General features: G+C 39.7%; 1 protein-coding gene across 5 annotated transcripts in view; it reads right to left on the bottom strand.

The window, feature by feature from the left end:
* The window catches only part of LOC121375781 (tetraspanin-18-like), a 129,629-nt gene that overhangs the window by 47,938 nt on the left and 65,574 nt on the right, over positions 1–16,117 (bottom strand). Inside the window, exon 1 of one of the 5 annotated variants that reach the window (XM_041503412.1) lies at positions 426–602. The exons of the other annotated variants lie outside the window; for them this stretch is intronic. Within the exon in view, the coding sequence (XP_041359346.1) occupies positions 426–503 (78 nt within the window). The 5' untranslated portion in view covers positions 504–602. Of the gene's footprint in view, positions 1–425; positions 603–16,117 lie in introns of those variants that run through there. 5 annotated transcript variants of the gene reach the window in all.

Raw genomic sequence — 16,117 nt, 5'->3', positions numbered from 1 at the left:
TGTCATTTCTTAAACACTTTTACTTTTCTTCTTACGTCAAACCCAACTGAAATTTACAACAAACATTTTTACAGGAGGATGGGACGGACTATAGATCTGTTATCAAACTTATAAATATGACACTGCGACTACAATTATTATTTTTTTTTTTTTAAAGTTTGATAGTGGGTATTATATGTCCGACTATACAAAATATATTTTTCCATCACGAATCTCCCCTCGGCTCCACACACAAATTTCATACAGACGCTCGCTTCACGGCCTACTTGTCAAGTTTCACTGGTTGGCTAGTGCAATCAACAACTGTTCACTGACCTAACATTTTTTTCCTGTTTAAAAAATGTATGTCAGAGCGAGATACAGAGATAACATTTGGTTAGAGGAATTTAAACTCGTCAGAGAGTGCATCTTGTCGTACAACATACCTCGTTTTGTAGACCATTCCGGTACTCATCGTTTCTCGACTTGGGGTTGTAATCATCCGCAGGTATGTCGTAAGCCATGACATTACAAGTAAGACGAACAACAAGTGGCGTACACCATGTCAACTAGACTACCACAAGCTGCAATTGCCAACTCTTTATATCAGCTGTGACGGCTAAAAATAGAACCTGTGTCCGCACCCTCTCTGTGTTATGTGTTTCTCTCTCTCTCTCTCTCTCTCTCTCTCTCTCTCTCTCTCTCTCTCTCTCTCTCTCTCTCTCTCTCTCTCTCTCTCTCTCTCTATATATATATATATATATATATACTGGACTCTAATGGAAACGCACCAGGTAGTTTAAGTTTGTTTTGTTTAATGACACCACTGAACCACATTGATTAGTTAAACATTGGCTATTGAATGTCAAACATTTGGTAATTCTGACTCGTAGTCATCAGAGGAAACCCGCTACATTTTTTTTCTAATGCAGCCAGGGATCGTTTACATGCACTTTCCCACAGACAGGAAAACACATATCACGGCCTTTGTCCAGTTGTGGTGCACTGGTTGGAACGAGAGAAAAAACCAATCAGCTGAATGGATCCACCGAGGTGGTTCGATCCTGCGACGCAAGCACCTCAAGCGAGCAGTCAACCGACTGAGCCAAATCCTGCCCCTCGCACCAGTTAGACTGTCAAGTTTCACTGGTTGGCTAGTGCACTCAACAACTGTTCACTGACCTAACATTTTTTTCCTGTTTAAAAAGTGTATGTCAGAGCGAGATACAGAGATAAAATGTGGTTAGAGGAATTTAAACTCGTTTAAACAGTTCTTGTCGTAGTACATACCTCGTTCTGTAGGCCATACCGGTACCCATCGTTTCCCGACTTGGGGTTGTAATCAGCCGCATCTAAAGCCATGACATTACAAGTGGCGTACACCATGTCAACTAGACTACCACAAGCATAAATATTTCCTTGACTATTTAACTGGTAGTATGACAGGTTGTCAAAAACTGGTGGTGTTTTGACAATTATAAAGACCAAACTATGAAAACACTACCTAATTGTGAAATATTTGACAAGGGCGCTCGCATAATTGATCACATTATCGCCTGATAAAATAAAATCTTATCCTCGTGTTACCTACTTCACGCAACCCATAAAATAAAATATACTGACATTGTTTACATTAGATCAGAATGTATGCCTGTAGGAATGGGGGTGGGGGTATTTGAAGATCACAGGATTTATTTTTTCGTCCTGAACGAGCCGAATATTAATATCTTGAACGTTGCTCAACTTTTTTTTTTCTTTTCTTTTTTTCAGATGTTAGAAGTTGACGCTTAGGTCATCCGAAGATAAAAAAAATGTTGCAATCTCCCACACCCCTAATTATCTCGCTCCTACATCAAATATCTTTCCTAAGGGCCTGAAGAAAGAGTTGGTAGAACGCTGGATCGAATTCTCTCGGTGGAGGTTGATTTATCTGTTACATAATAATTTTGTAAAGCCGACGTTAGAAGTCATGACACGTTACAGTTCAAGGTGGAGGAAGTAATGACACGTTACAGTGTAACAGTTCAAGGGGGAGGAAGTTAGGACACGTTACAGTTCAAGGGGGAGGAAGTAATGACACGTTACAGTATAACAGTTCAAGGGGGAGGAAGTCAGGACACGTTACAGTTCAAGGGGGAGGAAGTCGGGACACGTTACAGTTCAAGGGGGAGGAAATCGGGACACGTTACAGTTCAAGGGGAGGAAGTTAGGACACGTTACAGTTTAAGGGGAGGAAGTCAGGACACGTTACAGTTCAAGGGGAGGAAGTTGGGACACGTTACAGTTCAAGGGGAGGATGTCGGGACACGTTACAGTTCAAGGGGGAGGAAATCGGGACACGTTACAGTTCAAGGGGGAGGAAATCGGGACACGTTACAGTTCAAGGGGAGGAAGTTAGGACACGTTACAGTTCAAGGGGAGGAAGTCAGGACACGTTACAGTTCAAGGGGAGGAAGTCAGGACACGTTACAGTTTAAGGGGAGGAAGTTAAGACACGTTACAGTTCAAGGGGAGGAAGTCAGGACACGTTACAGTTCAAGGGGAGGAAGTCAGGACACGTTACAGTTCAAGGGGAGGAAGTCAGGACACGTTACAGTTCAAGGGGAGGAAGTTAAGACACGTTACAGTTCAAGGGGAGGAAGTTAGGATACGTTACAGCTCAAAGGGAGGAAGTTAGGACACGTTACAGTTCAAGGGAAGGAAGTCGGGACACGTTACAGTTTAAGGGGAGTCAGGACACGTTACAGTCCAAGGGGGAGGAAGTCAGGACACGTTACAGTTCAAGGGGAGGAGGTCGGGATATGTTACAGTTCAAGGGGAGGAAGTTAGGACACGTTACAGTTCAAGGGGAGGAAGTCGGGACACGTTACAGTTCAAGTTGAGGAAGTCAGGACACGTTACAGTTCAAGGGGAGGAAGTTAGGACACGTTACAGTTCAAGGGGAGGATGTCGGGACACGTTACAGTTCAAGGGGGAGGAAATTGGGACACGTTACAGTTCAAGGGGAGGAAGTTAGGACACGTTACAGTTCAAGGGGAGGAAGTCAGGACACGTTACAGTTCAAGGGGAGGAGGTCGGGATATGTTACAGTTCAAGGGGAGGAAGTTAGGACACATTACAGTTCAAGGGGAGGAAGTTAGGACACGTTACAGTTCAAGGGGAGGAAGTCGGGACACGTTACAGTTCAAGTTGAGGAAGTCAGGACACGTTACAGTTCAAGGGGAGGAAGTTAGGACACGTTACAGTTCAAGGGGAGGATGTCGGGACACGTTACAGTTCAAGGGGGAGGAAATTGGGACACGTTACAGTTCAAGGGGAGGAAGTTAGGACACGTTACAGTTCAAGGGGAGGAAGTCAGGACACGTTACAGTTCAAGGGGAGGAAGTTAGGATACGATACAGCTCAAGGGGAGGAAGGCGGGACACGTTACAGTTCAAGGGGAGGAAGGCGGGACACGTTACAGTTCAAGGGGAGGAAGTCAGGACACGTTACAGTTCAAGGGGGAGGAAGTCGGGACACGTTACAGTTCAAGGGGAGTCAGGATACGTTACAGTTCAAGGGGGAGGAAGTCAGGACACGTTACAGTTCAAGGGGAGGAGAAGTTAGGACACGTTACAGTTCAAGGGGAAGAAGTTAGGAAACGTTACAGTTCATTTGGAGGAAGTCACGACACGTTACAGTTCAAGGGGGAGGAAGTCAGGAAACGTTACAGTTCAATTGGAGAAAGTCCGGAAACGTTACAGTTCAAGGGGAGGAAGTCACGACACGTTACAGTTCAAGGGGGAGGAAGTCATGGCACGTTACAGTTCAGGGGGAGGAGGTCAGGACACGTTAAAGTTCGGGAGGGGGGGGGGGGTCAGAGGTTTCGCTGCCCAAGAATGTGGGGTTTTTTTTTTTTTCCCCAATATATTTTCCCGGTGAGCATTATTCACCCCCTTATAAACTTTGTTCGCCACAGCCTAGACCTTTCGACCATGCTAAAATTCCTCCATGAACGCCTGATACCAGTCGTAGAGCACTGGCTGAGACAGGGGGAAAACCTGAGTCTATTAGCCCACTGTTCCTCAGACGAGCGCTGTATTACCGAGTCACCCCCCTCCCCCCTCCCCCCCAACCCGCCTCCCCCCTCCCCCCCCCCAACCCGCCTCCCCAGTGAAACACGATACACGCGACAATACGTCACAAACTGCTGCCTTGATTGTTGACACAGTCCATTCTTATCGACCATCTCAGTTCAAGCAACAACAAAAAACGGAGATAAACATAATAGTTTTAAATGTAGTTATAATCACGAAACATGTTTCTCTGCGTGTTTATTTTCATCAATAGAGTTTACTTAAAACACATTCAAAGCCAATTAAAAACACACAGAACATGGCAATTATTTTCACATTGGTATAAAAACTGAAAAATCCATTTTTGTATTGACAATAATTGTTCTTGTATTTCAGCGAACAAATACATCTTTGTCCGGGTTATCAATATTCCGGAATTAAGATCTCGACCGTGCGCTCGGATTTTAACTACTGATGTGTAACGTAGAGAAAACATTCTCCATAATTGCTATTATGCAAGCTCGAAGAAGTGAACACGGGGAATGTAAATCGATATATAGACCACTGTCGTTATTCAAGCTTATGACAATAAAATAACTCGATATACGAACAAATATATACATGTACTATATTAATTATAAAATTAAGTTGTATTTAAAACAATCAAAAGTTATTAGCCGATCTAATACAATGAATGAATGAATGAATGAATGTTTTAACGACACCCCAGCACGAAAAACACATCGGCTATTGGGTGTCAAACTATGGTAATGCAAATAAATAAAGTGATGATCAAGATCAATATAAAAATTCAAGGTTTAAACAAAAACAGTGTAAAGAACTGTGCAAAAATACAAATACAAATATCACAGAATTTTACGGACACCGAATTTTACTCTAAACTTCAATTTGTGCTGTATTGGCCATTCTCAAAGAGAATGTTACACCCCTGCACCACAGTGAGGTTACAGCACGCGCAGGGGCCGATCTAATACAAGTCTAGGGATCATAATATTCGGCAAAGTAGTAGATTTAGTCATGAGCTGCGAAATGGACGGGGAGGTGGGGGGGGGGGGGGGGGGGGGGGGGGACTTATCCCTGTTGTGTTCGTTAACGCTGGGAATGCTGTATTCGAACATTTGACTGTTGGTTGGTTCCTGTGCCTCCTATAGATTAACAGCTCTGTTAAATAAGGACGCGTTATCTGTTTCCCTTCCTTGCAGACAGGACAGCACATACCACTTTTTAATACATAAAACATAAAACGTCCGCATCAAAACTTCGTCCTGTCCCGAGTCAGATCCCCGATCTTTTCGGAGGCCGGACTCGGGATAGGCGTGTTCAAAACCACAGAGGTATATGGACACGTTAAACTCCTAGTCAAGTGAAGTCAAAAATTCTATTCTATGGTTATTAATAGCAATGTTTCCATATGAGCAGCGAGGTTCGTGATTGCCGCGCCTGCGCCACAAACGGCGCAACTGTAAAACGAATCGTAAGGCAACGCCACACAATACGAATTCTTCTTACGAGAAAAACCGATTTACTTGTGACAAGACACCATTACGATTTCAGCGGTGGCTTTATGCAATCGGCTATTCTCGTACGAGACACTCGTATCGTGTGGCAACACCTTTAAAATAGAATGACCACCGAGCACTGATACAAGACCGGCCTCGGTGCGGTGACACTGGTGTAGCGGTTAACCCAAACAGCTCACGCGTGTGTCCAGGACAGCGTGATTGAACCTTAATTGGATTATACAAGTACTGAAATAAAGAATAAATGAAATGAACTGAATGCCGATACAGAAACTTTTGACTGAATGTATTTTCACTCTCGGTTCATTATTTGCGAGACTGCCAGTCCGTACGCACGGACTGACACTGAAAAGAATTACTCGTTTAAATTATTTAGCAAGCAGTTTGTTTAAGCCGTCTTTCGTCCTCTAAAAACTTAACTACTTAGCGTAATCAAACATAAAGCACTGTATGCGATAATTCGCATGGGGACAGTCGTCTTATTGTGCTTACAGCCGAGATGGGGTTTTATGAATAATATATTGATAGTACTCGTAAATGACGAGAAGGTATCAAGTAGGTATGATTGTTTTTGTTACCTATACCCCCCCCCCCCCCCACACACACACACACTCTTACCCTACCCCCAGGGTCCCGTTCTACGAAGTAATCTTAGCACAAAGCTCACTTTAAGTGCATAAGGTAGCTATGCACTTAAGGCAGACTTAGCGTTTCGTGGAACTGGGCTCTGAGGCCGGTTCACGAAGCGATTATATAACGCTAAGATCACCGTAAATGCATAGCTAGTGGTCATCTTAGCGCTATATAATGGCTTCGTAAAACGGGGTTCAAGCACGCTGTGCTGAGCAAACACCTCAGCTATCTGTGCACACACTTCAGCTATCTGAGCTATCTGTCCAGGACAGTGAATTAGTTGTTAGTGGTCCGTGAGAGAAAAGAGAGTGTAGCCTAGTGGTCTTGTACCTACCCAATGAGTCATTAAAACCTACCAACCAGCCGTATGTCCGATGGCCGGTAGTTTGTCGAAGGCAAATGTGCCTTGAAATATAGATACTCAGAGACGTGTTTTAGGGGCAGTTTTGTGTTGTTGTTGTGGGGGGGGGGGGGGGGGGGGGGGGGGGGGGTTAAGTCATTAAAAAGGCACTTCAAATGGGCGGATGACCAATGCTCAAATATGTGTGTTTGCGAGTCTGTAAAAAAAACACCTCATTTTTGTAAATTGTTATTAAACAGTTGCAAAAGAAGAAGACAAAACAAAACAAAAAACAACAAAAACAAAACCAATGAAAGAAAGAAATACAAAAACAAAAACAACACAAAAACAAAAACAACAAAACCAACATGAAAACTAAAAATAAAAAAACAAAAGCAAAATAACACGAAGAAGAAAGCAACCTTTTGAATAGGGTTTAGGTTAATATTTGGCTACATTTACGCCATTAAGATTCAGCATGATGAAGATGACAGCTATAGGTGGATTTGTGTCCAGCCAAGGGTCGACCTGACAGCCTATAGCTTACCTGTCTAATTACTACAAACAGCACACTAACGAAGTGCAGGTAACGAGAAGAAAAGCCGCATTGTTCCAGTTACCGGCCTTGTCATGCGATTAGTCGCCGGGCAGAAATAGAACAAATCAATAGCACGACGACATGTCTCAGGTATGAAGCCAACATCCTTATTAAAACACACACAAGGCAGATATATGATACAAGATATCCATATGCTAATACGTATGCGTCAGCCAGCGGAACATGTTAAAAAATACAAGACAGGTATATATGATACCAGATTTCTACATGTTAATATGTTTACGTCAGACAGCGGAACATGTTAAAAAATACAAGACAGATATATATGATACAATATATCTACGTGTTAATGTCAGCCAGCGGAACATGTTAAAAAATACAAGACAGATATATATGATACCAGATTTCTACATGTTAATATGTTTACGTCAGACAGCGGAACATGTTAAAAAATACAAGACAGATATACATGTATATGATACTAGATTTCTATATGTTAATATGTTTACGTCAGACAGCGGAACATGTTAAAAAATACAAGACAGATATACATGTATATGATACCAGATTTCAATATGTTAATATGTTTACGTCAGCTAGCGGAACATGTTTACGTCAGCTAGCGGAACATGTTTATAAAACACACGACAGATACATGATACAAGATATCTATATATTAATATGTTTACGTCATCCAGCGGAACATGCCAATGTCATGATTAATGAAAATTACGTACAACATTCTCATGTTAAGAATGATTGATATAATTTCAAGTTATGTAATTTCATGTTACTGTATGTATGTATTAATAACTATATATTGTATGTGTGTTGGGTTTGACTAGTATATACATAAATATAAACGCATAGGCAAATGGGATAAAAAAAATTTATTTAAAATTGGCTTCACAAATTGTTTAATGCCTTTGCTGGGACTCGAACCGTATGCACCGAAATGCCCGCAATTGCCAGACAACCACGGTCTCCATTCGGTCACCGATACATTCTTATGTATATATGCTTGTATATTTGTATGCATGTATCTATAGATGTATGATGTATTAGTATTTCGAAAACATATCCAGATTCTTTATCCACGAGTTTGACAGGAATAACATTGCAGCAGGGTGTTGTTGTTTTTTTTTTTTGGGGGGGGGGTTACCGTCTGTACCCCCACCCCCCCCCCCCCCCACCCCCACCCCCCCACCCCCGCCCACCAAACAAACTCCATGCATCACATGATAATTCCTATTTCGTCATTTTCCTAAATTTGATAAAGTTTCAGATGTTTTGTTTTTATTGTAAAATATCTCAAAATAATAAACAACTTAAACAATGGAGTGTAACCCGAGTTGCACATTTCCTCGGCCCAGCGTGCAGTACAGAGCGCTGGTTCTGCACTCGATGTCACTGGGGCGCATTTAAAACAATGTTTGTGTAGTTTAACCCAACAGTTGTTTGCTTTCCATTCTTTCCCTAATGACTTTTTATTTCTGGTCGGCGTTAATCAATTCCTCTGAGCCCGTCGCACTGCTCTCCCACGTAACGTTGGAATGAACGAATGAATGAATGTTTAACGACACCCCAGCACGAAAAATACATCGGCTATTGGGTGTCAAACTATGGTAAATGCAAAAAAAAGGAGAAGTTGATCAACACCCAACAATATAAAAATTCAACAGTAAATTAAAAAAGAACAGTGTAATGAACTGTGCAAAAATACAAATATCACAGATAGATACTGACTTTTACTCAAAATTTCAATTGTGCTGTATTGGCCATTCTCAAAGAGAATGTTACACCCCTGCACCACGTTGAGGTTACAGCACGCGCAGGGGCGTAACGTTGGAGACACAGCATGCACGAACATGAAGTTAAAACATCGGTTTATGTCTCGAATATTCGTGAATGTGTCCAAGAAATACCATTACGTGATATTTATGCAGACTTAATTTTAATTTTAATTTTAATTTTACCATAATATATTTTGGGGCAAAAAAAAAAAATTGTATAAAACTTAATAATTTAACTAATTTATTAAAAAAAGGAAATAATTATAAAGAGGGCATATGTGTATTAATATTGACTGGTGTTTCTATTAATATGTTACAAGTAACTTCGAGGTCTTTTCGAGGAAACATGTCACGTAAACCATATTTGGCACCAACCATGTACAATTAATTATAAATTGAATCACCTAAAAAAAAAATTATAAAAAATTAATTACTTAAAATATCTCCATAAAAGAACCCCAGATACGAGCTCTTAGCGGAAATTGCCGATCTTTAATGAGCAGGGCAATCACGAGGTCCCTGACGTCAGAGACGCGTCGCTTGATCTGAAGCCTTACACTTAAAAGCATTAGTCCGTACCACTCATAAAGAATCTAAGACTTGCACAGCTTACCAAAACAATGAGTGTTCGTTCGCAAAACGTTTTGCCGTATCAATATGAGCTGTTAGTAAATGAAGAAAGACACACATTTACTTTACAACAGTGATACTGAAGAAAAAAACGGATAGCGAGTCGGAGGGTGGAGAACTGATGGTGCCAGACCAGACCGGTCGACCAATTTACAGCCCGGAGCCCGAAAGTAACCCGGAGACAAAAACCAAAACTCGGATGCTAATGCCGAGGTGTATACTGTTCATATTTAGCATAAAGATACACCTCGATATGATGTATTTAAATATGTAAAAAAATAAATGTAGGACAACATTTTTGGGTTGGTTTTTTTAGAAAATATCGCATTTTTTATGTTCGGGCTGTACATAATGAAATCTTATGCACAGTGGTTACACTGTGCATACAGATTTCATTATGTACAGCCCGAACATAAAAAAAAAACGCTCTAATTTACGACAAGGCGCTTCACTTTCATTAACCTGGCTTGTAAAACAACATAAATGACTTGAGAGTATAATCAACTTTTAAACAAAATATATTTCTATTTGCATCAATAGAACGAAATGGGGTTTATAGTATTTTCTCTCATTATTATTAGGCCTATTGGTAGGGTGCGTTAGAGTAAAAACGACCACTCACGATACCCAAGTGATAATTTTCTTTTCTTGGTACTACGTAATTGGTCAGTTTTTGTAATTTTAGATGGGAAAGTCTACTTAATCATTTTACAGCATTATTTACAGTAATGAAGCAGGGCGGCTGATAATGTCCATTAACATTGTAATATAGTCGCGACAGGTTTACGCCACAATTGTAATCTTAAAAAAAACTGGCACGTATTTTGTACGCATGTCTAGACCGTGGTAATCACTTACTATGGTCGATTACCCTGCTATATACACCTGCCAATCAGGAATCACATGTGCAGGCCACGGAAGAAAGGACCAATAACTAAAACAACACTCCGATTCTCAAGTCAGTCCGTGGATTGCACATAATAGTTATTTCGACACCGACAGTAGTGGGTTTTTTTGTATTGAACTTCGTGTTGCTTTGGGGCTTCGGGCGATGAGGAACGTTTTTGTAACGTATTCCGCCCGAAGATTAAAAACATTATTTAAAATTATTATTGTTTTCTACACGTTTTTTAAAAACATATTTAAATACATCGTACTGAGATGTATCCTCATGCCAAATCCCATGTTTGTATATGCCATATTTAATTACTTATTGACGTTTCCTTCTTCGGACGGTGAATACAGATTTTGTTATGTAGGCCCTACAGCCCTAACATGAAAAATCTTATTTTTTTTTCAAAAAAATTAATAAATAAAAAATTCTACATTTTTGTTTTAACATATATAAATACATCATGCTGAGGTGTATCTTTGTGCCAAATATGTACAATGTACACCTCGGCATTCGCAACCGAGTACTGTTTTTGTCTCCGGTAACGTTCGGGCTCCGGGCTGTAATAGGCGGACACTTGTGATGTTGGTGTCCATCTTTTCTTTTGCGATAAAATACACGCGTCTTTCTTCGGATACAATCCTTTGGAAAACCATAAAAAGACAATCCCGATCGTTTAAACTGTTTGAAGGCCGCGCAGTACGGCACTGTTGGACTGAAAAGATCGTAAGCCCCTTACTCCATATATAAACAGTTAACAACAATGAAAGAGTACAGCGGCTCTGACGTCACTTCCCTTTTTTTCCGAACGCTCACGAAGAAATATGCATAAATCGTACTTTGATACTGGTTAGCGTAATTTCTTCATTTTAAGTTAACTACATGTATTTTATTGTTATAAAGTTATTTGTATATTATTTTTATATCATTTTTCTTTTAAAATGAGCTATAATATGGTCTCGTGTCATGTTTCCTTTAAAGCACATGTACAGCGCGTTTTTCTGTCTGTTTTTGCCCTGCCTTTGTTTTGCTTTGCTTTGCATTGCTTTTCATTGCAGTGCATTGCTTTGCATTGCTTTGCATTGCAGTGCATTGCTTTGCATTGCTTTTCATTGCAGTGCATTGCTTTGCATTGCTTTTCATTGCAGTGCATTGCTTTGCATTGCTTTTCATTGCAGTGCATTGCTTTGCATTGTTGCGCATTAATTTGATTTGCTTTGCTATACATTGCTTTGCACTGCTTTGCTTTTTTTTTTGCGTTGCAGTTGCATTGCTTTTTGTTTGGTTTTATTGTGTTTTTGTTTGCTTTATTCGTTTTGTTTGTTTGTTGTTTTGTATTGTTTTGGGTTTTCTGTGGGGATTGGGATTGGGGGATTATTTGGATTTGTTGTGGAGGGTTTCGGTGGGGTTTTTAAAAATTATTCCAACACATTTCTAAGTTAAAGAGTCCCGTGAGCACTGTTACAATTACTGTAACTCGATGACCTATTGTCTGACATGTACTAGACACGGCTTACACACTGTTTTTATGTGTCAGTAAACAAATTGTTATTTCAAAAACATTGCAGCTTACTGTTGTTTTATGGCATATCTTATTAGTGTAATATGTGACGAAACGCCCAGTGTTTGACATAATCCATTCTTAACAAAGACACACGGAAATGAACTGTGTTCGTGTGCGTACGTGTGTGTATATCAATGAGATTATTCCCATTGTTCGTTTGTATTTTATACACCGGGTTCACGTCATGCATATCTTGGTTTGAAAAGCTAAACTCCAAACAGATATCATCAGAAAGAGCTATAACCTTTTTTCTTTATTATTTTTTTTTTTTTTAAATCATTTTGTGTTTTTTTTTCAAATTATCAAGTCATTAAAATCATGTTTGGAACATATCTGTATTAGACTTAATGCCAAATGTGTATTTGATTGAGATGAAAGCGGGTTATGAAAAAAAATACTGAAATGTTAAGATTGCCTCTAAATTTTCCCCAATTTAAAATACCTGAAACAGTGTACACACGATTAAAAAAAAAGCCTGAATTCAGGATAAAGCCTGAACAAAATTCATTTGATTTGATTTGAGATTAACTACTTCCAGCTTCTGAAGCTCCTGATCATAATAAAAATAAGTTTTAAAACTTAACAATTACTCTTCTACCTCCAACACTGACACTCTGATATAGCCTACTACTAGAAACATTTGCTCGTCCGTACATGTTTTGCATTTAGTTTCGTATGTTTATAAATGGTTAAACAGATAAAATTAAAACTTTATTGCATGTAAACATTCTACATACGGAACTAAATGCAAAACATGTTATATGTTTGAACAAACAAGACACATACAAACATCGTACTATTCTAATGACTAAATACGGACTAATTATTGGCAATACATGTGTAATCATGAACAAACTTGCATACCGCACCAGAACATGCTGCAGGCACGGCAGATGAAAGTAGACATCCGGTGTGTGTGTGTGTGGGGGGGGGGGGGGGGGGGGGGGGCTGATTGACATCGAAGCCGCAAAGCAAATGTTTTTAGGGAGTTCGTGGGGTATGCAAGTAAAATTTTAAAAACTAGATGTCCTGAAATACAATTTTTTGCATTCTAAAAGTAAAATTCATTTTTGCGTTAAGATTTACTGCCAGTAATATTTTTGATTCAGAATTATTGGAAGTTGGAAGGGGGGAGGGGGGAGGTTATAGTTTCCCAGCCCCGCCGTGCCTGAGCTGGATTTTAGTTTTGCATAATAAAATTATTTTTTTCTTGCGTACTTATACTTGTAAATAGGTAATTATGGAAAGTAAGATATGCATATAATTAAACACGTTGAGCATTATATTTGTAAATGCAACAAAGTCTTTATGTGTTTTTATCTTTTCTACAAAGCCCACAGCCCTTCCTCATTTCCCCGTACTGTTCCTGAATATATGTAAATTGAAAGCCATTTGGAAGGGTAGCCAAACATTAAATGTGATGTTGATAAGAACGTGACAGCTCTAACTACGCTCGTTATATGTGTGGAGTGCTTTGTGTTAAAAGGCATGGCAAACAACCTGCCTGTGTGATGCGTCCATCTCTGACGTGTCGGGATTCACGTTAGATCACGCGGTTACGTAATTCGACTGGGACCAATAGAAATGCATCCAGTGTGCTTAGCCAGCAATGCGGAAAGCTACGGAGATTACCGATTAGTTACTGTCGATGCTTAGGATGATCGCAGCCACTTGCCTCATGTCACGTAATTTCAGGAAATGATCCGTGAAAAAAAGAAGAAAAAAGGATCCATTTAAAGGTGCAATATCGCTACCTTTATCCTAAACCATCATTTACTGAAACAAAACAAACCTTTTTACATGCCCTTTTCACTAAATAAGTGATATTGATGAAATATAACAAGTCTCGACGCCATTTTTATATTACATTGTACAACTAAAAACGTCAGAACACGACTCTTTTTAGTGCTTTATTTGACCTAGATTGAAGATAGCATTTAACATAAATCGAAGAATGTCGCGTCACTACAAGAAAATTAACTAAATTATGTATTCTCCATTTGCAGATATTGTTTAAAAAATCCTCGATATTGCAGCTTTAAGTACATCGGTACATTTTAATACAGTATGCTCTTAAGCAATGCCGGTGTATGGGTACTTGCCGCTTCAGACGAGCATTCAGATGTGCAATCCTAGCAACGTTAGATAAGATAATATAGATATTAAAAGTTTACACGGTTATCACCCACATTCTGGGTGCTAGGCGACCGTCTAGTTAACCCAGAACTGATCCCTTCCCTAAAATTCTGACCCACAACCTTTTGATCGTCAAGTCCGTCGTTATCAACAAAATGGCAAAGAAGTTGTGATATTTAGGAATGATTGGAGAAAATGAATGACAGGTATGCAACTGATCCTTAAAGGGACTATCTTGTGTTTTGAGACCTAAGACTTTCACTTGTTACACCCCCCCCCCCCCCCCCATAAAATAAACACATATCCTGGGGGGAGGGGGCAGTTGCCCCTCTGAGAATCTCATTTTTTAAAAACAAATTTTACTCCAGAAAATAACATACACATCTTAGGGTTTAATTTGTATAGTGTTTCATTTGTTTATAAAAAGTAGTTCCACCTAGGATTTTGATCAGGGTACGGCCCTGGATATTCATATTCTAAGACAGGAAATATTTACAACAATGGTGTTTAGTTGTATTCCAAAAGCTTTACTTTACTATTCTCTTGAAGTTTAATATGTAAATACGTAGTAACTGTTTACAGATGTTGACAAATATAAAAGTTTTGAGGGATTGTCTTGCACTAACCCCAATACAAATCATTTCTGATTTTGGTGACGTCATTTGACCAAGGGTTCTATTATATGTGTGTGTAAAGGTATAGTAAATGTGACAAATCTCTCTTATAATCCTCTTAATGGGATCGATCACAATACAGGATTCTATAGACATATACATGTACATATAGTGGCTTGTAAGCCCCCAAACATATATACACACACCGATTCAGAACAACATGACTGCCAGCTATTTATACAACAGCTAAACGGTTTACAATATGACCGTTTAAGTGTCAGTGTTACCGTTTATTGGATACGTGCTAATATCTGCAAATAATCTCAATTTGTTAAATCGATATAAAAAAACAGAAAGACAAGGAATGTTTGTTCCACGACACCTCAGAACAGTGTTAAATTCATTGGCTGTTATATGTTACATGTTTATCTAGTAATTTGTATGCATGGATTTACTGTAGTAGTTTAGTTCTCTTCCATCGTTTCTATTATTACATGATAATAGCCTTGGCAACACCCTCCGATTGGGAGCCAAGGGTCTCTTATTATGTAGTCTAAATTATTTTTTATAGACAGGGCAGCACGTATCATTGTCATCAGTGTGCCAGTCGTGGAGCACTGATTAAAATGGGAATAGGCCCAATACTATGGGTGGGCCAGGATAGCAAGCCTAAGATTTATTGCAACTCACGAGAGCACTAAACTGCCCAGCTACTGTGTATATCCGTCTCCTTTGTACAAAAATAAATGTTTAGTCACATGTAAACAGGAAAAACTATTTTTTGTTTTGTTTTGTGTTTGTGTTTATGTTTGTTGTCACAGAGAGAGAGAGAGAGAGAGAGAGAGAGAGAGAGAGAGAGAGAGAGAGAGAGAGAGAGAGAGAGAGAGAGAGAGAGAGAGGTGGATGGGGTGAGACAGAGGGAAGAAGAATGGACTCATATCACACATTTTTGACAGCTGATTCTACATTCATATTATTACTTGACAGTAGGCAGCTAAGGACGTGTCAAAATACGGCTCGCTTGCCACTAGTGACAGTTTGAGCGTGTAACATTGGCGATTTGACACTAGCTTTGTCGTACATGAAAGAAATCGTTAAATAACAGAACTATGTTGAGGCTGAGAGAAGAGATTCCGGGAAAGGGTAGTGGCAACATTTATACACATAGGGGAGGGGCGGGATTTAGCTCAGTCCGTTGAGCGCTCGACTGGGGTGCTTGCATTGCAGGATCGAACCACCTTGATGGGTGCATGGGTTTTTCCTCGTTCCAACCAGTGCACCACAACTGGTCAAAAGCCATGATATGTGCTTTCCTGTCTGTGGGAAAGTGAATATAAAAGATCCCTTGCTGCTAATGTAGCGGGTTTCTCTGATGACAACG

Source organism: Gigantopelta aegis, chromosome 6, assembly GCF_016097555.1.
Source record: "Gigantopelta aegis isolate Gae_Host chromosome 6, Gae_host_genome, whole genome shotgun sequence".
Taxonomy (NCBI): Eukaryota; Metazoa; Mollusca; class Gastropoda; order Neomphalida; family Peltospiridae; genus Gigantopelta; species Gigantopelta aegis.
Note: the sequence above shows the minus strand (reverse complement) of the source record. Positions and strands in the feature narration are given on the sequence as shown.